The sequence below is a fragment of the Apium graveolens genome, chromosome 7 (assembly GCF_009905375.1).
Source record: "Apium graveolens cultivar Ventura chromosome 7, ASM990537v1, whole genome shotgun sequence".
Classification (NCBI taxonomy): Eukaryota; Viridiplantae; Streptophyta; class Magnoliopsida; order Apiales; family Apiaceae; genus Apium; species Apium graveolens.
In genome coordinates this window covers 167651666-167667578 of record NC_133653.1, presented here as the reverse complement: position 1 = coordinate 167667578, position 15913 = coordinate 167651666, and the positions used below count along the sequence as shown (strand labels likewise).

General features: G+C 40.4%; 1 protein-coding gene across 1 annotated transcript; it reads left to right on the top strand.

The window, feature by feature from the left end:
* Positions 1–10328: 10328 nt before the first annotated feature.
* On the top strand, positions 10329–10685 carry LOC141674174 (uncharacterized). Its single transcript, XM_074480895.1, has one exon. It carries the CDS (start codon positions 10329–10331, stop codon positions 10683–10685), a length of 357 nt encoding a protein of 118 aa, XP_074336996.1.
* The last annotated feature ends 5228 nt before the right edge of the window (positions 10686–15913 follow it).

Below are 15913 nucleotides of genomic sequence, written 5' to 3'. Positions count from 1 at the left end.
TAAATGATGATTTCAAGGCACAGCTGAGAGTTACTGCATTGAGTACTAGGCACCTTCAAGGTCAACACTCCACAACTCATGCCAAGGTGAATAAAATTCAAGAAACCTTGATCCAGCAAGATATGAATGTGAAACTTGAAAAGAACATATTTTTCAAACCTGCCTTTGACAGAATTGCCTACATTGAGAAAACTCAGGAGAAGCAACAAACTCAGATTGATGAAATTCTCAAGAATCAAGCTTCTCAGCAAACTCAACTCAATGAGATCCAATCCTCAGTGGAATTGTTTGTCTCTCTTCTTTTACCTGCTGATGCCAAAAAGGGGGAGAAAGTGATTAAGTCCAAATGCAAATCTATTCAGACACTGAAGGGAAAGGGTGATGGAAATGATGACCAGGGAAACTCTGATAAGGGTAGAGGTCAAGGTCAAGGCAAAGGATTTTCATCAAGTAAAGCTAGAATTACAAGTAAAGGAACAAGTTCTGATACTGGGAGAAGAATAAGTTCTGATACTGGTAAAAGGATAAGTTCTGGTGAACATCTGGAACTTGATGAAGAAATTTCAAAGAAATTATTTCTTAAAGAAAATCCAGGAATGGACTTTGAGAGTCTAAAGGAAGAAGAAGCTAGACTCAAAGCAGAAAGTGTCAAGACAAAATCTAAAGCTTCTATTGTTGAAAGGAAACTTCCAAAGCTTAAGGGTATTGTGATAAAATAAAGAACAAATTATGAGGCAACCAAAGCTAAATCACAAGTGGAAGTAGATCCAAGGTCCAAGGGCAAAGAAAAAGTTGATGAACCTGTAAGGGTTTATATGCCAGTCATGGATGAAAAAATAATTGATGAAGAAGATGCTAGTCTTACTCTGATGAAAAAGAATATTTCTCAAACAACATCTGAAATGGCTCATGTTGTTCAGAGTCAAGATGTAGTAAGTTATGATATGACAGTGAAGCAAGCAACCTCTGACATAGCTCAAGTTGACTTGATATCAGAAGTTAAGGAAAAGGAAACCTCTGACATTGCTCATGTTAAACCTTCAAAGATACTCCTACCAGGATTCACCAAAGCTCAACAGACTCAACCTTTGAAGACTACATCAAGTGGTTTTAAAGCAAGAGTTGTTATAGGAAAGGAAGCAAGAGATAAATCTGGATTGGGTAGTTCTGATGAAAAAAGAGTGCACAACACTACCAATGATCCAACTTCCTTAAGTGAACCATGAGTAGGAGCAACTCCTGAAAGATTGAAACAACTTGAATCTGTACAAATGGTTTACCATTCTGTTTTGAAAGAACATATCTTGTTATATTTTATGACAAATGGAAAGGTATTCCAGATTAGGAAGAATGCTATTCCTGAAGTAATTTGAAGAACTGGAACATGTTCTATTCCTACTTCAAGTGAAAAATAGATTAACAGATGGTGCTGCAGGTTATTTAAAGTCACAAATTTAAAGACAGGAGAAGCTTTACTCTGTAAAGTCTGACAGCCGATATTGTCCCAAGTACAGAGATCACAAAGGTGATATTGTTGAAATGAAGCCTAACACTGCTAAGATCATAACTACTTTTCTGGGTTATAAGGCTGTGGAATTCAATCTAGAGTCTGACAAGGCATATTTGATCAGACTAGATCATGACATAAGGAAAGCTAAAATAAATGATCCCAGGGCTGCTATTTTTCAAACTGGTGAAGATACAGCTGAATTGAAAAATGCTAAAAGGAGGATGGTCAATGAACTTGAATATGCCGAGAGATGTCTTTTGAAGAATTATCTTAGAACAACTCCTGACATCATAGAGATCAGAAATTAAAGCCAAGTGGAAGATCTACAACTGCTTAAATTCTGAAGTGTATACAGACTGAAGCTGATATCAGACTGAAGCTGATATCAGACTGAAGCTGATATCAGACTGAAGCTGATATCAGACTGAAGCTGATATCAGACCTTAAAGATAGTAAAGCTGAAAGGACTGTAAGTTGTAGTTATCTAGTCAAATTCTCATGCATTTGTACTTAATGTTTTTGACATCATCAAATATCTGTTAAACTTGTATATTATGCTAATTTAAAAGTTGGGGGAGATTGTTAGATATATTTGTGATGTCATGTCTAATATGATTTGTGTTTAGTTTTCAGATCTTACTTAAACAGGACAAATCAGTACTTAACTGGAAATCAGTATTTATACTGAAGTCAGAACTTAAGATATCAGAACTTAAGTTGTCAGAACTTAAGTTATCAGGAGATATTTATCAGGACTTAAGGAGACTTTCAGATAAGGAAGGTGGCTGATTGAAAGGAAAGAAGATCAAGACAAATATAAGAAGAGATATGCATGAAGAAGGAATTCTATGAAGAATAGAATACTTGGAAGAAAAGATAACTGATTGATATATTTTAGGAAGCAGAATTATATTCAATATCAATTAGAAGTTTATCTTGTAACTGTGTAGTATATAAACACAGACATAGGGTTTACACTATATGTGTTATCTTAATCGAAAATATTATTCATTGAAACCCTAGCAGCTCTCGTGATAATTTGTTCATCACTGAGAGAGGACAGTTCCATATTGTAACAGAGTTTATTGTGTTGAATAAAATCTGTGTTCTGTTACTTGTGTTCTTTAATTCAATTTGATTGTAGTAAACACTGTATTTAACCCCCTTCTACAGTGTGTGTGACCTAACAGGTTATGTTCAGATTATGTACTTATGCAACAATGTATGATTATCATTCATAGCTAAGACAAGTAACAAATTTGAGTTGATTAACTACTTAAGAGATTATACTAGCATGATTACTTATATGAGAATAAAACATGAGATTCTAATTTCATTAAATACTTCATTCAAAGTTTATGTCTTTATCAATAGTATACGATGGTGATGATAACTAATCAGATAACATGAAATTAGTATACGCTATCTTTCGATATACGTATACCCTACTACTAAGCATCCACAATCAAGATAGAAGGTGAGTAGACACAAATTATGCTTAGACCCTATATGTCTATAAGATTTGAAAACATAACGGTTTAAGAACAAGTTATCTATTATGATTACATAGGGTGTGTAAGATGGTTAAAATTACTCCACAAATTATGCATGTCAATTCATATATATACCTATGCTAGCATGACAAGTTCTAAACCTCTATATTTACTGTCATTTCAATAGAGATAAACAAACAATCTTAGATGTTAGATACGCATCAAAGATGAATAAGCACAACCAAACTAGGAAATCATAAATTACCATATACTAAAGATTTAAAACAATCAACTATTGAAATCCATAATTAAATCCACTAGAACCCCATGACAACGATTAGTTCATGATCGAACACATCGTCACCATGGGTTCCAATGAAAACATGGTAATAAGTAAGTTCAGAATACTACAATAGAATATAAAAGTACTAGGGTTTAGAACAAATAAAAACAAGCATCCAAAAGTATCGCCGAAGAATATGAAAGTATGAAACTAAATCTTCTTCTCCGTAAACATCTCGTGTGCTCTAGGTCTTCTTAATGTTCTCCCTGGCTTCCTTGTTATTAAAAACGTCTTCTTTTTATTATATATAACCCCCGGTTGACCTGGACTCTTCAAATCACCCAATCAGACTCAAATCAGGATTTTGCAGCAAGTATATGGTGCGGGCGCGCTCTACCTAGCGCGGGCGCGCTGTCTTACTGGATTAACTAGGGCGGGCGCGCTCCTCAGGCGCTGGCGTGCCTGCTTTCTATAGAAAACTCTGCGGTTTCATATTTTGTGCTCTGATCTTCTTGCAAACTTCCGCAACTCCATTCCCTGATCTCTTATCAACATACAATTATTTGACAACTCATTTCCACCTCCGACTAGTGCCCTGAAATGACTCAACACAATACACATATAAAATACCAAATACTTGAGTCCAAAACATCAATTTAAGCCGATATGAAGCGTTCCAAGTAGATATAAAATCCATTTATCATAGCACGTGAGGCACATGCCGAAACGCATGATAGGGACAGTTGTCATTCATCAATTATGAGCACAATCAAGGCACGTGCCACGAGATCCTTAGAACATTCCTCAACCACTCTCATCCTGGCACGTGTAAAGCATCCTCCCCGTCCAGGTGTCCTCCGCTCCTAGAACCAACGACTATGATCCAAAGGTATTAACCCCAAAACCCTATCCCTGGGTTATAAATAGCCCAAGAAGGTAATGATTTGGGGTTAATCACTCTCTTACACTCATATACACACGTAACCACCTTGCATTCCTGTCTATCTTTATCTTCTCCAAAAGCGAGTTCTTACTCTCACATCGGAGGCGTCGCGGGACCCAAACCCCCTTCCGGTGTTGTTTTGTAGGAGCCCCATGACAGCTACACCTCCACGGCATCGAAGGATCCAGGCATGGCGTCGAAGGAGCAGCCCCACCACCAAGAGTTATCATTTGGCTCTAGAAGGAGGGGCTCTCTATTTTTGGGTCTCGGTGCCCCTGGATTCGTCTTCATCAGCAAACTCTTGAAAGAGTCCATTACTTTAAATTGTAAGAACCCAAGCAACCAAACTCTCTCATAAATATGAATGTTGTTTAATTAAGCCACGTTTGTGTGTGCTCGTTATTTTAGGTCACATTTGTGTGAGTCCAGTTTCGTTGATTTAAGCCACATTTGTGTGTGCTATTGATAGTTTTGACTGTTTTTGAACCCCAATTTTGCTTTAGTTTTCATATTGCCTTTGTGTCCTAGAGCCAAACTGCATTCATTCTACCATATTGTTAACCAGTCCCAGAAGATTGTTTGAACTAGTCCCAGAAAGCTATTTATTATTGTTCTGGATAGTTTTTGCAATTTTCAAAAAGCCACCTTAGATCGATATTATTAGTTGGAAACTTTTGTTAGTTACTGTTGGTACTTTTGAGACAATGGAAAGAGCAGAAAAGCATACTTCTGGGAGACCCTCTACTAATACTCAAGTCCAGGAGCCGGACCACTCCCAGGCTCATGACCCGGGAGCTGACCAAGAAACATTCTAGGAGCAACCATTGCAACACACTCTCGTTATGGAGAGGGTCATGTACACCTGGGATGCCAGGAGCCTTATTGAGCTGAACCAATACAAGTACACTAATGTCCCGGTGGCCGAGGAGCATATGGCCAAACTCACAAGTGATGAGCTGGCAGAAGCAATCCGGCTCTACAGGCAGGAGCAAGCCCGGATCCAGGAAGAAGCCGAACTTGAGGAAGAACTGGAGGAGTCCGGGGACTCCCAACAATCTAAGAGATCTGTCTTTGACCGAATTGGAGCTAAGGGGAAGAAGAACAAAAAGGATCTGGGCAATAAGAAAGAAAGAGAAGCGGCCAAGCAAAAAAGGTTAGAAGAGATGCGGGAGCAAATCATAAAAGAAGAAGAAGCAAAGCTCGAATTAAAGATCTAAAGAAGGATGCAGTTAGAAGGGGAGAAGCTACTGGCCAAGTCCAGGACCAAGAGGACCCGGAGGGATCCAACTCCGGAGCTCATTTCTGATGACGAAGATGAGGAGAAGCAGAAAGATCTAAAGGATATGATCTATGAATTGCAAAGGAAAATAGACAGAGACTCAGGAATGGAAATTAGGGAAATTTTAACTCCTTTCAGCCACTCCTTGGAGGCTATTCCCCGGAAGTGGGACCTAAAGCACTATAACTTCGATTCTTTTGATGGTCTGGGAGACCCAGAAGAACACTTGAATTACTTTGAGAAGATTGCTCAAATATACTACTATAATGATTTGACAAAGTCCAAGTTCTTCGCATCAACTCTCAAAGGAGGGGCCTAGAGATGGTTCAGTAGGATCCCCTCCCGAAGCATCCATAGTTGGAAGGAGTTCCGTGCAGCATTCCTTAGAAGGTTTCAAGCAAACAAGACACATGAGATGCATATGTGTCACCTGAAAACCATCCAACAACATGATAATGAGTCCCTCTCAACTTATATATGACGGTTCCATGAAGCAATCAACAAGATCTCGAATTTGGACGAGCGCGAGGCTTTGAGCATCTTCAGTGAAACTTAGACCCGGAGCACAATGAAAGATACATAGTAGAACTGATCAATATGGAGCCCCAGAGTCTTGCGGCAGCATACTCCATGATTTCCAGATTCATAAAAGAAACTGATGTACTCCAAGCTATGAGGATGACCAGGAATGGGGGATTTAAGAGTAAGAATTCTGATGACTGACTAAAAGGGGGTTACCATCAGGATAAGAAATTCAAGCAAGGCCAGCAGAACCAAGAACGACAAGCTACTCCAATTTTCCAGAGGCTCGGTCCTAAGTAGGAGTCCTAAAGTGATCCGGGACCGACGAAGCAGTCCCGGGAGCCAAAGCAGGAGCTGATCTGGAATCCTCTCAACATGTCCCGGGAGCAAATCTTGAAGAAGATAAAAGACAAACCATTTTATTATCCTCCGAAGCCAATGTAAACTCCTCCGGAGAGCAGACCTTAAAATAGGTAGTGCGATTATCATGAGCCACATGGCCACAAGACTGGGAATTGCTTATTATTTAAGTACTTCATCGAGGAGCAATTAAAGAAAGGAAATATGAACAAGTACTTGGTACGGGACAACAACCATAGAGGAGAGGGGCAGAAGAAAGGAAAAACTATAGTTAATGTGGTCTTGGGAGGCTCCCACTCCCCACCATGAAGCCCGGACTTTGGAGAAGAAGTATTCTCAATTCAGTCACTCCCAGATATGGTGATATCCTTCAGCAGTAAGGATTATGAAGGAGTCAACCCCCACTACAATGCAGGTTTGGTTGTCACCTTGGACATCTTTGATAATGAAGTAAGAAGAATGCTGATAGACAACGGCTCCTCGATAAATATTCTCTTCAAGAATACAGTGGATCGAATGCAGCTAGGGAGCATCCGCTCAAATGATTGCTGGGAAGACCCACTCTATGGATTCGGACATAATCTAGTCCCAATCCAAGGGACCTTATACCTACCTGTCATTTTTGGAATTGCTCCTAACCATATAACTCATGTCATCAAGTTCTATGTCATCAACAATCCTTCATCCTACAACAGAATAATTGGCAGGTAAGCTCTAACTATGATGCAAGCCATAACTTCAATCTCCCACCTCAAGATTAAGTTCCTAAAACCGACCGGAGTCGGAGAAATAAAAGGAGATTATGGGATTGCTAAAACATGCTACAGTCAGGACTTAGTCATGGCAGAAACCCACCAGGATAACAAAAAGAAGACAAATTAACACAAGACAACAAAGCATCAATAAGAACCACCTCCATCCAAGGGAAGAAACAACAAAAGAAGTGCAATTCATTGAATCAAGTCCGGATCCAGAAGCAGCCAAACTAAGTTCGGAAGAACTGATAAGCAACCAAGTCATTGTGGTTGACAAGGCAAATCCAGTCCTAGACCAAGCCAGTTACAATGCAAGCAATCAAAGACAAATTAACACAAGTTAGCACCTATTTGAAAAAGAACTCAGAAGCTTGAATTCATCAAATGGTCTCAATAAAAGACCAAGCAAAAATTGAGGTCGCAGTTGAAACAAAGGAAACTCAGATCGATGAAAGCAATCTTACAAAAAAGATGAAAGTTGGGTCAGGACTCAAAGAGTCCTTCAGAGAAGAACTAATATCCTTGCTCGGGATTACAAAGATGTGTTTGCCTGTAATCCAAGAGATATGCTCGGACTACATGAGCCCATAGCAATGTACAGTTTGGATGTCAACCCCAACAGAAATCCAGTCAAGCAGAAGAGAAGAAACTTTCTCCCGGAGAGGCAAAGGGCAATAGACGAAGAAGTAGAGATGTTACTCAAAGCAGGATTCATCATAGAAATCAAATACCCGGGGTGGTTAGCAAACGTTGGCATGGTAAAGAAGTCAAACGGAAAATGGAGAATATGAGTGGACTATACTGATTTAAATGATGCATGCCCGAAGGACCCATACCCTCTTCCAAATATTGATCAGCTGATAGATGCCACCTTCAGACACATCATGTTGAGCTTCATGGACGCCTTCTCCGGGTATAACCAGATCAAGATGTACCTGAAGGACATACCTAAGGCAATATTTATAACTCATAAATGCATGATCCACTTACCAAAGAGCCATGAACAAGATATTCAAGTCCGAGATCGGGAGAAACTTAGAGTCCTATGTCGATGATATGATTTCTAAATCAACAACTATCCCATGACACATAAAAGACCTGAGAGAATGTTTCGACAACCTGAGGAAGCATGAACTCAAACTAAATCCGGAAAAATATACCTTTGAAGTTGGAGCATGCAAGTTATTGGGGTTCATGACCAGCAACCGAGGAATTGAAGTTAATCCGGAGAAAATAAAAGCAATCCAAGAGATGAGGGCTCCCAAGACCCAAAAAGATGTTCACAAGCTAGCGAGATCACTAGCAGCACTTAGAAGATTTATTTCCAAGCTAGAAGAAGGATGTTTACAATTCTTTGATCTACTCAAAGGAACAAATAACAAGAAAGAAGTCAACCAAGCCCCGGAGTGCCAGAAAGCATTTGAAGAACCTACCTCTCCAAGCCACCAGTCCTAACTAAAGCCCAACCAGGAAACCCTATCTATCTATACTTATCAGCAGGAGCACTAGTAGTCGGAGCTACCTTAAGCCAAGTACTTAAAGATGCGGAGACCAGGTACCCAAGACTAGAAAAGTTTTCCTTTGCCTTGGTCACAACATCAAGAAAACTCGGACACTACTTCCAAGGAAGAGAAATCAGAGTGGTCACAAATCAACCTCTAAGGAAGATAATTCAAAAGCCGGATGTCTCAGGAAGGCTAGTCAATTGGGTTGTGGAGTTAAGCTAGTTCAATTTAAGCTTCATTCCCAGGACTGCCATTAAAGCTCAAGCACTTGTTGACTTCATAATCGAATACAACTTCCCGGAAGAAGAACCAGAACCAATAAACATAGATTCGGAGACAGACCAAGCTGCAAACCCAGGAGCCAGGACCCTGCAAGTAGATGGTTCATCAACAAGCAAAAGGTCGGGAGTCGGACTCATCATAACAAGTCCTGAGGGATTTATGATATAGACAACTATATCCTTCGGATTCCCCGCAACAAATAACCAGGCGGAATATGAAGCATTGATTGCAGGCTTAAAGCTTTCCAGGACTCTCAAAGTCCAGGACTTAAAAATATACAGCGACTCGCAGATAGTGGTCAAGCAAACAAACGGGGAATACATAGCGAAAGACCCTATTCTGGAAAAATATCAAGCATTAGTTCAAAGCTACCTAGCATCAATCCCAAGGCATCAAGTCCTGCAGATATGTCGAGAAGAAAATAAAGAAGCGGATATTCTATCAAAGTCGGTCCAGAATTCGTCGGATCTGGACTGCTCAGTTTACTTTGAAGAACTCCAAAAACCATCTATTGAATCCGAAGAAGTCTTCGAGATCGAAAGCAACCTGAACTGGATGACTCCTTTCATCAAATATCTAGAGAAAGGAGAAATCCCAGAGGACAAAGGAATGACTCAAAGATTGAAAGCCAAAGCAGCCAAGTTTTTCCTTGAAGAAGGACTACTATACCGCAGGACCTTCTCATCTCCTATTCTAAAGTATGTCGAGGCAGAAGAAGCCAAATACTGTTTAATGGAAGTCCATGAAGGGATCTGTGGAGATCATATGTCTGCAAAGGCCCTAGCTCATAAGATCATAAGACAAGGCTATTACTGGCCAACTATCCACCAGGATTCAATAGAGTTCATGAAAAAATGTAAGGAATGCCAACTCTTCAGCAATGTGTCCCGGATTAGCCCAGTCCTACCTTCATCAGTCCTATCTCCAATCCCCTTTACTGTCTGGGGTATCGATATCATGGGACCTTTCCCCGGGCTAAAGGAGATCTAAGGTACTTGTTAGTTGCAATTGATTACATGACCAAATGAGTCGAAGCAAAAGCAATGAGGACCATAAACCAGCAGAACTGCATAAAGTTTATGGACAATATTTTGATAAGGTTCGGGATTCCAAGGGTCCTAGTATCAGATAATGGGCCACAGTTTGTTGAAGCAGAATTCGAGTCCTACCTCCAGGACCACGGGATCAAGCACAAAAACTCATCAGTAGCATACCCCAAGGAAATGGTCAAGTGGAAGTCACAAACAGAATCCTACTCCGAAGCATTGAGAAAAGACTTAAAGAAAGCAAGAGGAAATGGCCAGAAGAACTGCCAAGCATATTGTGGTCCTACAGAACAAGCCCCCAGACAAGCACGGGAGAAACTTCTTTCAAACTAGCTTCTGGTACTGAAGCAATGCTTTCAATAGAGGTGGGATCTCCTTCTCACAGGGTAATAAACTTTGATGAAGCAGCTAACGAAGAAGGACTCAAAACAAACATTGAGTTAATTGATGAAGTATGGGACCAAGCTGTAGCAAAGATGGAGAGATATAAGGAGAAAATAAAAGAACATTTCAGTAAGAAGTCCAGAGTCAAAAACTTCCAAGTTGGAGACCTGGTTCTTCGAGACACAGAAGCATCAGATCCTACAAACACTGGAAAGCTAATGCCCAAATGGGAAGGACCATATAAGGTCAAAGAAGTCTTGAGATCAGGAACCTATAAACTGATGAACATGGATGGCTCAGAAGTCCACAATACCTGGCATTGACTCAGATTAAGGAAGTTCTACCAATAGAAAAAAGCAAACAAAGCAATCAAAATCTTATAGCCCATATGACAAGCAACCGGTTTGGTTTTTCTTATATCTTGTATGAATGAAATTTTAGATTAATGAAAAGCATTTTTCTATATTACATTTTCTTAGATTTGTCCAAAAAAGCATCCACTAGTCCGGACTAGTAATGGGCCTGGACTAGAGCAAACATATTTACTTAGAATTATTTTCTAAGGCAAAAAAGCATCCGCTATTCCTGACCAATAAGGGGTCTAGACAAGAGCAAACATATTTACTTAGAATTATTTTTTAAGGCAAAAAACATCCACTAGTCCGGACCAAAAATGGTCCTGGACTAGAGCAAACTTATTTACTTAGAATTATTTTCCAAGGCAAAAAGCAACCACAAGTCCGGAACGATACTGGGACTGGACTAGAACAAACTTATTTACTTAGAATTATTTTCTAAGGCAAAAAGCAACCACTAGTCTGGACCAATACTGGGACTAAACTAGAGCAAACTTATTTACTTAGAATTATTTTTTAAGGCAAACATAGGCCTCGGGTAATTTGGTGAATCCACCACTCCGGACCCATAAGGGGTTTGGATTAGAGCAAACATATTTACTTAGAATTTTTTTTAAGGCAAAAAACATCCACTAGTCTGGACCAATAATGGTCCTGTACTAGAGCTAACTTATTTACTTAGAATTATTTTCTAAGGCAAAAAGCATCCACTAGTCCAGACCAAAGGTAGGCCTGGACTAGAGTAAACATATTTACTCCACTAGTCCGAACCAGAGGTGGATTTGAACTAGAACAAACATATTTACTTAAAAATATTTTTCAAATGTAAATGAATCCACTAGTCCAGACCAATTAAGGGCCTGGACTAGAGCAATTATTTTCATTTATAGTTCTTTTTCTAAGGCAAAAATAGACTCTAAAGGCAAACATAAAAGCAAACCGAAGCACATATACCAAAGTTAACCGTCCCAAATGGGCCCGGACCAAAAACAGTATTATAGTTACAAATTAAGCAATAGTCTAAAAACCAGAACAAGTTCAGAATTCAAATATAAATCTAAGCATCCAGGGTAGTAGGAGGGAGGGAACTGGGGCAAGGGCCGTCATAGGGCTCCGGTTCTCCTAGTCCGGATTCAATGTTTTGTTTAGCTTTGATAAACTCCTGGACAAAGCTCTCCCAATCAGCTTCCAGATCCGTATTGATGCGACGCTCCGTAACTGTCCAGCAACAAGCAATCTCCAGAGCGCCAGCATTAGCAAGAGCCCGGTCATACTCCGCAGATTTCTTGAATTCTTCAATAAATTCATACTCTGGCTTCACAACAGAAATCTGCCTCCGGGGCTCAGTTAATTTGGACTTAAGATCAGTGACTTCCTTTTCAGCATTTTCAGCCCGTACTATCACATCGTTAAGATGGTTGTTCAGTCCGGACAAAGAAGTGTCCTTAACCGAGATCTGGTCCTTCAGTTCAACAAGCTCCACATGTTTGTTAGCAATGGTGGCCCGGACATGCTTCATATCATTGTACGACATGGCAGCAGTTCCGGTCATATAACCACCAAGCTACATAGAAGAAAATATGTATCTCAGAAAAAAATCTAAGGCCAAATAAAAGAAACAGAAAAAGTACAGAAACATTATATACTTGGCCCTAGAGACGAGTACACTCTTTCATGGTGGCATCAAATCCGGAAGCGTTCATATCCTTCCATTCAGCTTGTGTGGGAAATTTAGCCATGAAGCAAGCAACTCATTCATCAAGCCCTGGACCACTCCTTCGCGGACGCTCCCTACCGGACTCTACACTAATATCAGCCCTTTTAGTCCAGGGTAGCTTAGCAGTAGAATTCTGGAGGCTCTTCCTCCTCCGGACAACATCAAATTTAGGTACATCCCCCAGAGGTTCGATCTCCTCCAGATTCTCGAACTCTTCCCTAGCTTCAACTTCAGAATCCTTCTCCAGACCCCTCTCCTGCTTCCCCGACTCCGGTCTAGACACAATATTGCTCTGAGACCCCTCCTCCGGGGGAGGATTGGACCCGGACCCAACCACTGACACCTTCTTCTTCAACTTAAGGCAGTTCCCAAACCTTTGAGAGCATCACTGTACACCGAAGAAGACATATCCGGATTATAGTAAGGAAAACCTGCCAAAGCACAAAGAAAAACAAAAGTGAGCACAAGTACTTGGCAAAAATAAAAAACAAGTAACAAACATGAGAAGTTCTAATCCGGACTACAAGGTAAACACTTACATCCTAGCCCGTTTATAGTTTTATGAATCATAAATGTATCCTGAGTTAGATGAAACCCAAAACACTCACAAAAAGAAAAGACAAGCCGGATAGTGTCGCCTCGGAGAACAGCCTGAGGGAACTTAGTCCGGACTCCATTAGCAGCTATGTGACGGAGATACTGCAAGTCCAGATTCCTCAGCAAAATGAGCTCTCCATTCCAATGCTTCAAAGAAGACTGCTGGATAACAGGCCTATAAGAGGACCCGTATCCAAACTCGGTAGCCCGGAACCTCAACTCGTATAACGAGGCTTGACTGGACTTAACCAAGCTAAAAATGTGGTGCCAAAGCCTAAAGGTTGGTTGAACCTTGAACTGATTGCAACAGGCTATAAACCAATTCATCCACTTTTTGCCATTCAGAGTTATCTACAAAGGAGAGAGCTGGTACTCGTACTTGCACAAGTGCTTCAGGAAGAGATGTCGGTGCGGGTTCCACCCGGACCTCAAATGCTTCAGCCAGACCGGAACAAATTCATCATCCGTTCTGTGATAGATTCTCTCTCCGGACTCCGGCCACCTCCACTCAATACGGGGATCGAGCTGAAATACAGCCCGGATAGACGGATCTTGAGCTGCATGATTCAAATAAGCAAACTCGTCCTTCAACTGATACGGCTCCTTAGCAACTATACTTCCACCAAACCACCTAGCAAACTCAGCTTGGTCATAAGGCCCCGGACCAGCATTAGGCTGCCTCGCGTATCCGGACCTGATACTCCTGTAGTACAAACTATTTTCTATCTCCTCACTCTTGGTGATAAAATAGTTCGGCACATCCACCCATAACCCCTCTGGAGTACACGACACTTTCCTAGGGGATATCTTACCTATTGTTAACTTTGTAATAGCATTGGCATCCGAAATGGACGCTTTCTTACCCATTTCAACCCGGTAAGAATCAGTAGAAGAGTCAGAATCAGATGGCCCCGGATATAAGGATATGTATAGTCTGGCGCGAGCTTTAGTCCGGACCATACCTAAAACAAATGAGATTGGTTAGTCTAAATCCCTACGAATTATTTATCTTGCATCCTAGAATGGTCCGGTCTCGTTTATGTTCAATTTTATTAAAATTATATGCATCCAGTCCGGGGACGTGGACCTTGATATACAGAATACTCCCATACCCAATAAATACAAAGCAGATAAACCTAAATCAAAAAGTTCGGACTATACTGACACTAAGCCATCAACAAAACAGCCAACCTTAGTCCGGACTCAAACTACAAACAACCCAAAACCCAAACAAACAAAAAATGACCTAGAAGCCCGGACTAAATACCACAGTCCGGACTCACCTAAAAACCCTAATTCCAGAAACAAGATAAACCGAAATCAAAAACAAAAAATTGAACACAACAGACATACATACATTTATAGATAAGCGTATTCAAACCAATAAACACAAGAACAACAAGAACAACACAAAACCAAAACACATAAACAAAAGCAAACAAGAGTATTTCTCAAAATAAATATAAGGAAAACAACGCAAGATAGAACGAAAAGGCTTACAAGTGTAGAGAATAAGGAGAGGTTGGGGACGACCGAGCAAAGATTGCAGACCTTCGAAATCTCCTGTGCAGAACGTCGAGAAAATAAATGAAAGAAGACAAAAAGCGAGAAGAGAAATTGAGAAAGAGTAAAAAAGAAAAGAGAGGGTAGAGGCGCCTTTTATAGGGGAGGTGAAAACCAAAAGACCCTGCCACGTGGCCTAATCTCGACGGCTCATCACCCAAATATATACAAACAGTGATACATATAGACAAGGTAATAATTATAACTAATTATTACAGCACGTCTTTTCACACATAACAACTGTCAAAATTCAAATAATTGGGGGGAAACCCCCCAAAACCGTTTCACCTTCCAGTCCGGACTGGAAAAAGTCAACACAATCCTGACTGGGGGCAAACAGAGCTCAAATTCTTCTAAATACATCAAACCTAAGTCCTGATTGGCTGAACTCAACACAATCTGGAGCCCCAGGACAGCTACACTCCCACTGCGTTGAACGATCTAGGGACGGCGTCGAATGAGCAGCCCCACCACCAGGAGTTATCACCGCTCCTACAATTTAAAGCAAGATTAACAATTTACAGTGGTATTGAACTTTTGGCAGGGATGATGAAACTTCTGCATAGACTTGCTAAGAGCATGCATAGAGTTGCAAAAATATCAATTAATTGAACAATAGATGAAGCAGCACACAACACACCCTTGCATAACCTCCGGAAAATACTTGCTGGGCAACAACCCATAAACCAAAAGTTATAAATTTTTTGAAGGACTTCTTCACATCTAACTTATAATAGCTGAATATAATCAATTGATAGGGAATAAATAAATCTTGATTACGTAGTTAATGTTGCATTAATTACACATGATTTGGGCTACAAAGCCCAATAAGAAGATGTATGACATTCAGACCAAAAGGATAACACATGGATCAGGCCTGATGGACCAGATCAGGCCTGATAGAACAAAGAAGGCCCAAAACCCTGAATATTAATTAATTTCATAATTATTTAATAAGGGAGAAAAAAAGCTATCAAGATAAGTCCTACTGGGGATATAAATCCTTGTAGATTGGCCTCCAAGGATCTTCATGGGATAAGAAATCAGCTTCCTGCTTCCAAGGACTCCAAAGTCCATTCTAATTCTAAGACTAGACAACCAAGTCTCCTAACCCAAGTCCAATTTAAGGACTCCCAACATCTATATAAGGGGCCTCATCCCACAAATCAGAACTACATTTTTTGACTTGATTATTGGCAATCAGCAAGGTACGTAGGCATCTTGTTAAGGCAGATCGAGTCATGAAACACAAGAGCAGTCAAATCGAGCCTCGAAGCTCACGTTCCTTAGTAATAAATACAGCAATCATATACCCTAG

Excerpts from the sequence above, each read along its gene's own strand:
- LOC141674174 (XM_074480895.1), top strand. The coding sequence starts at position 10,329 with ATGCTTTCAATAGAGGTGGGATCTCCTTCTCACAGGGTAATAAACTTT.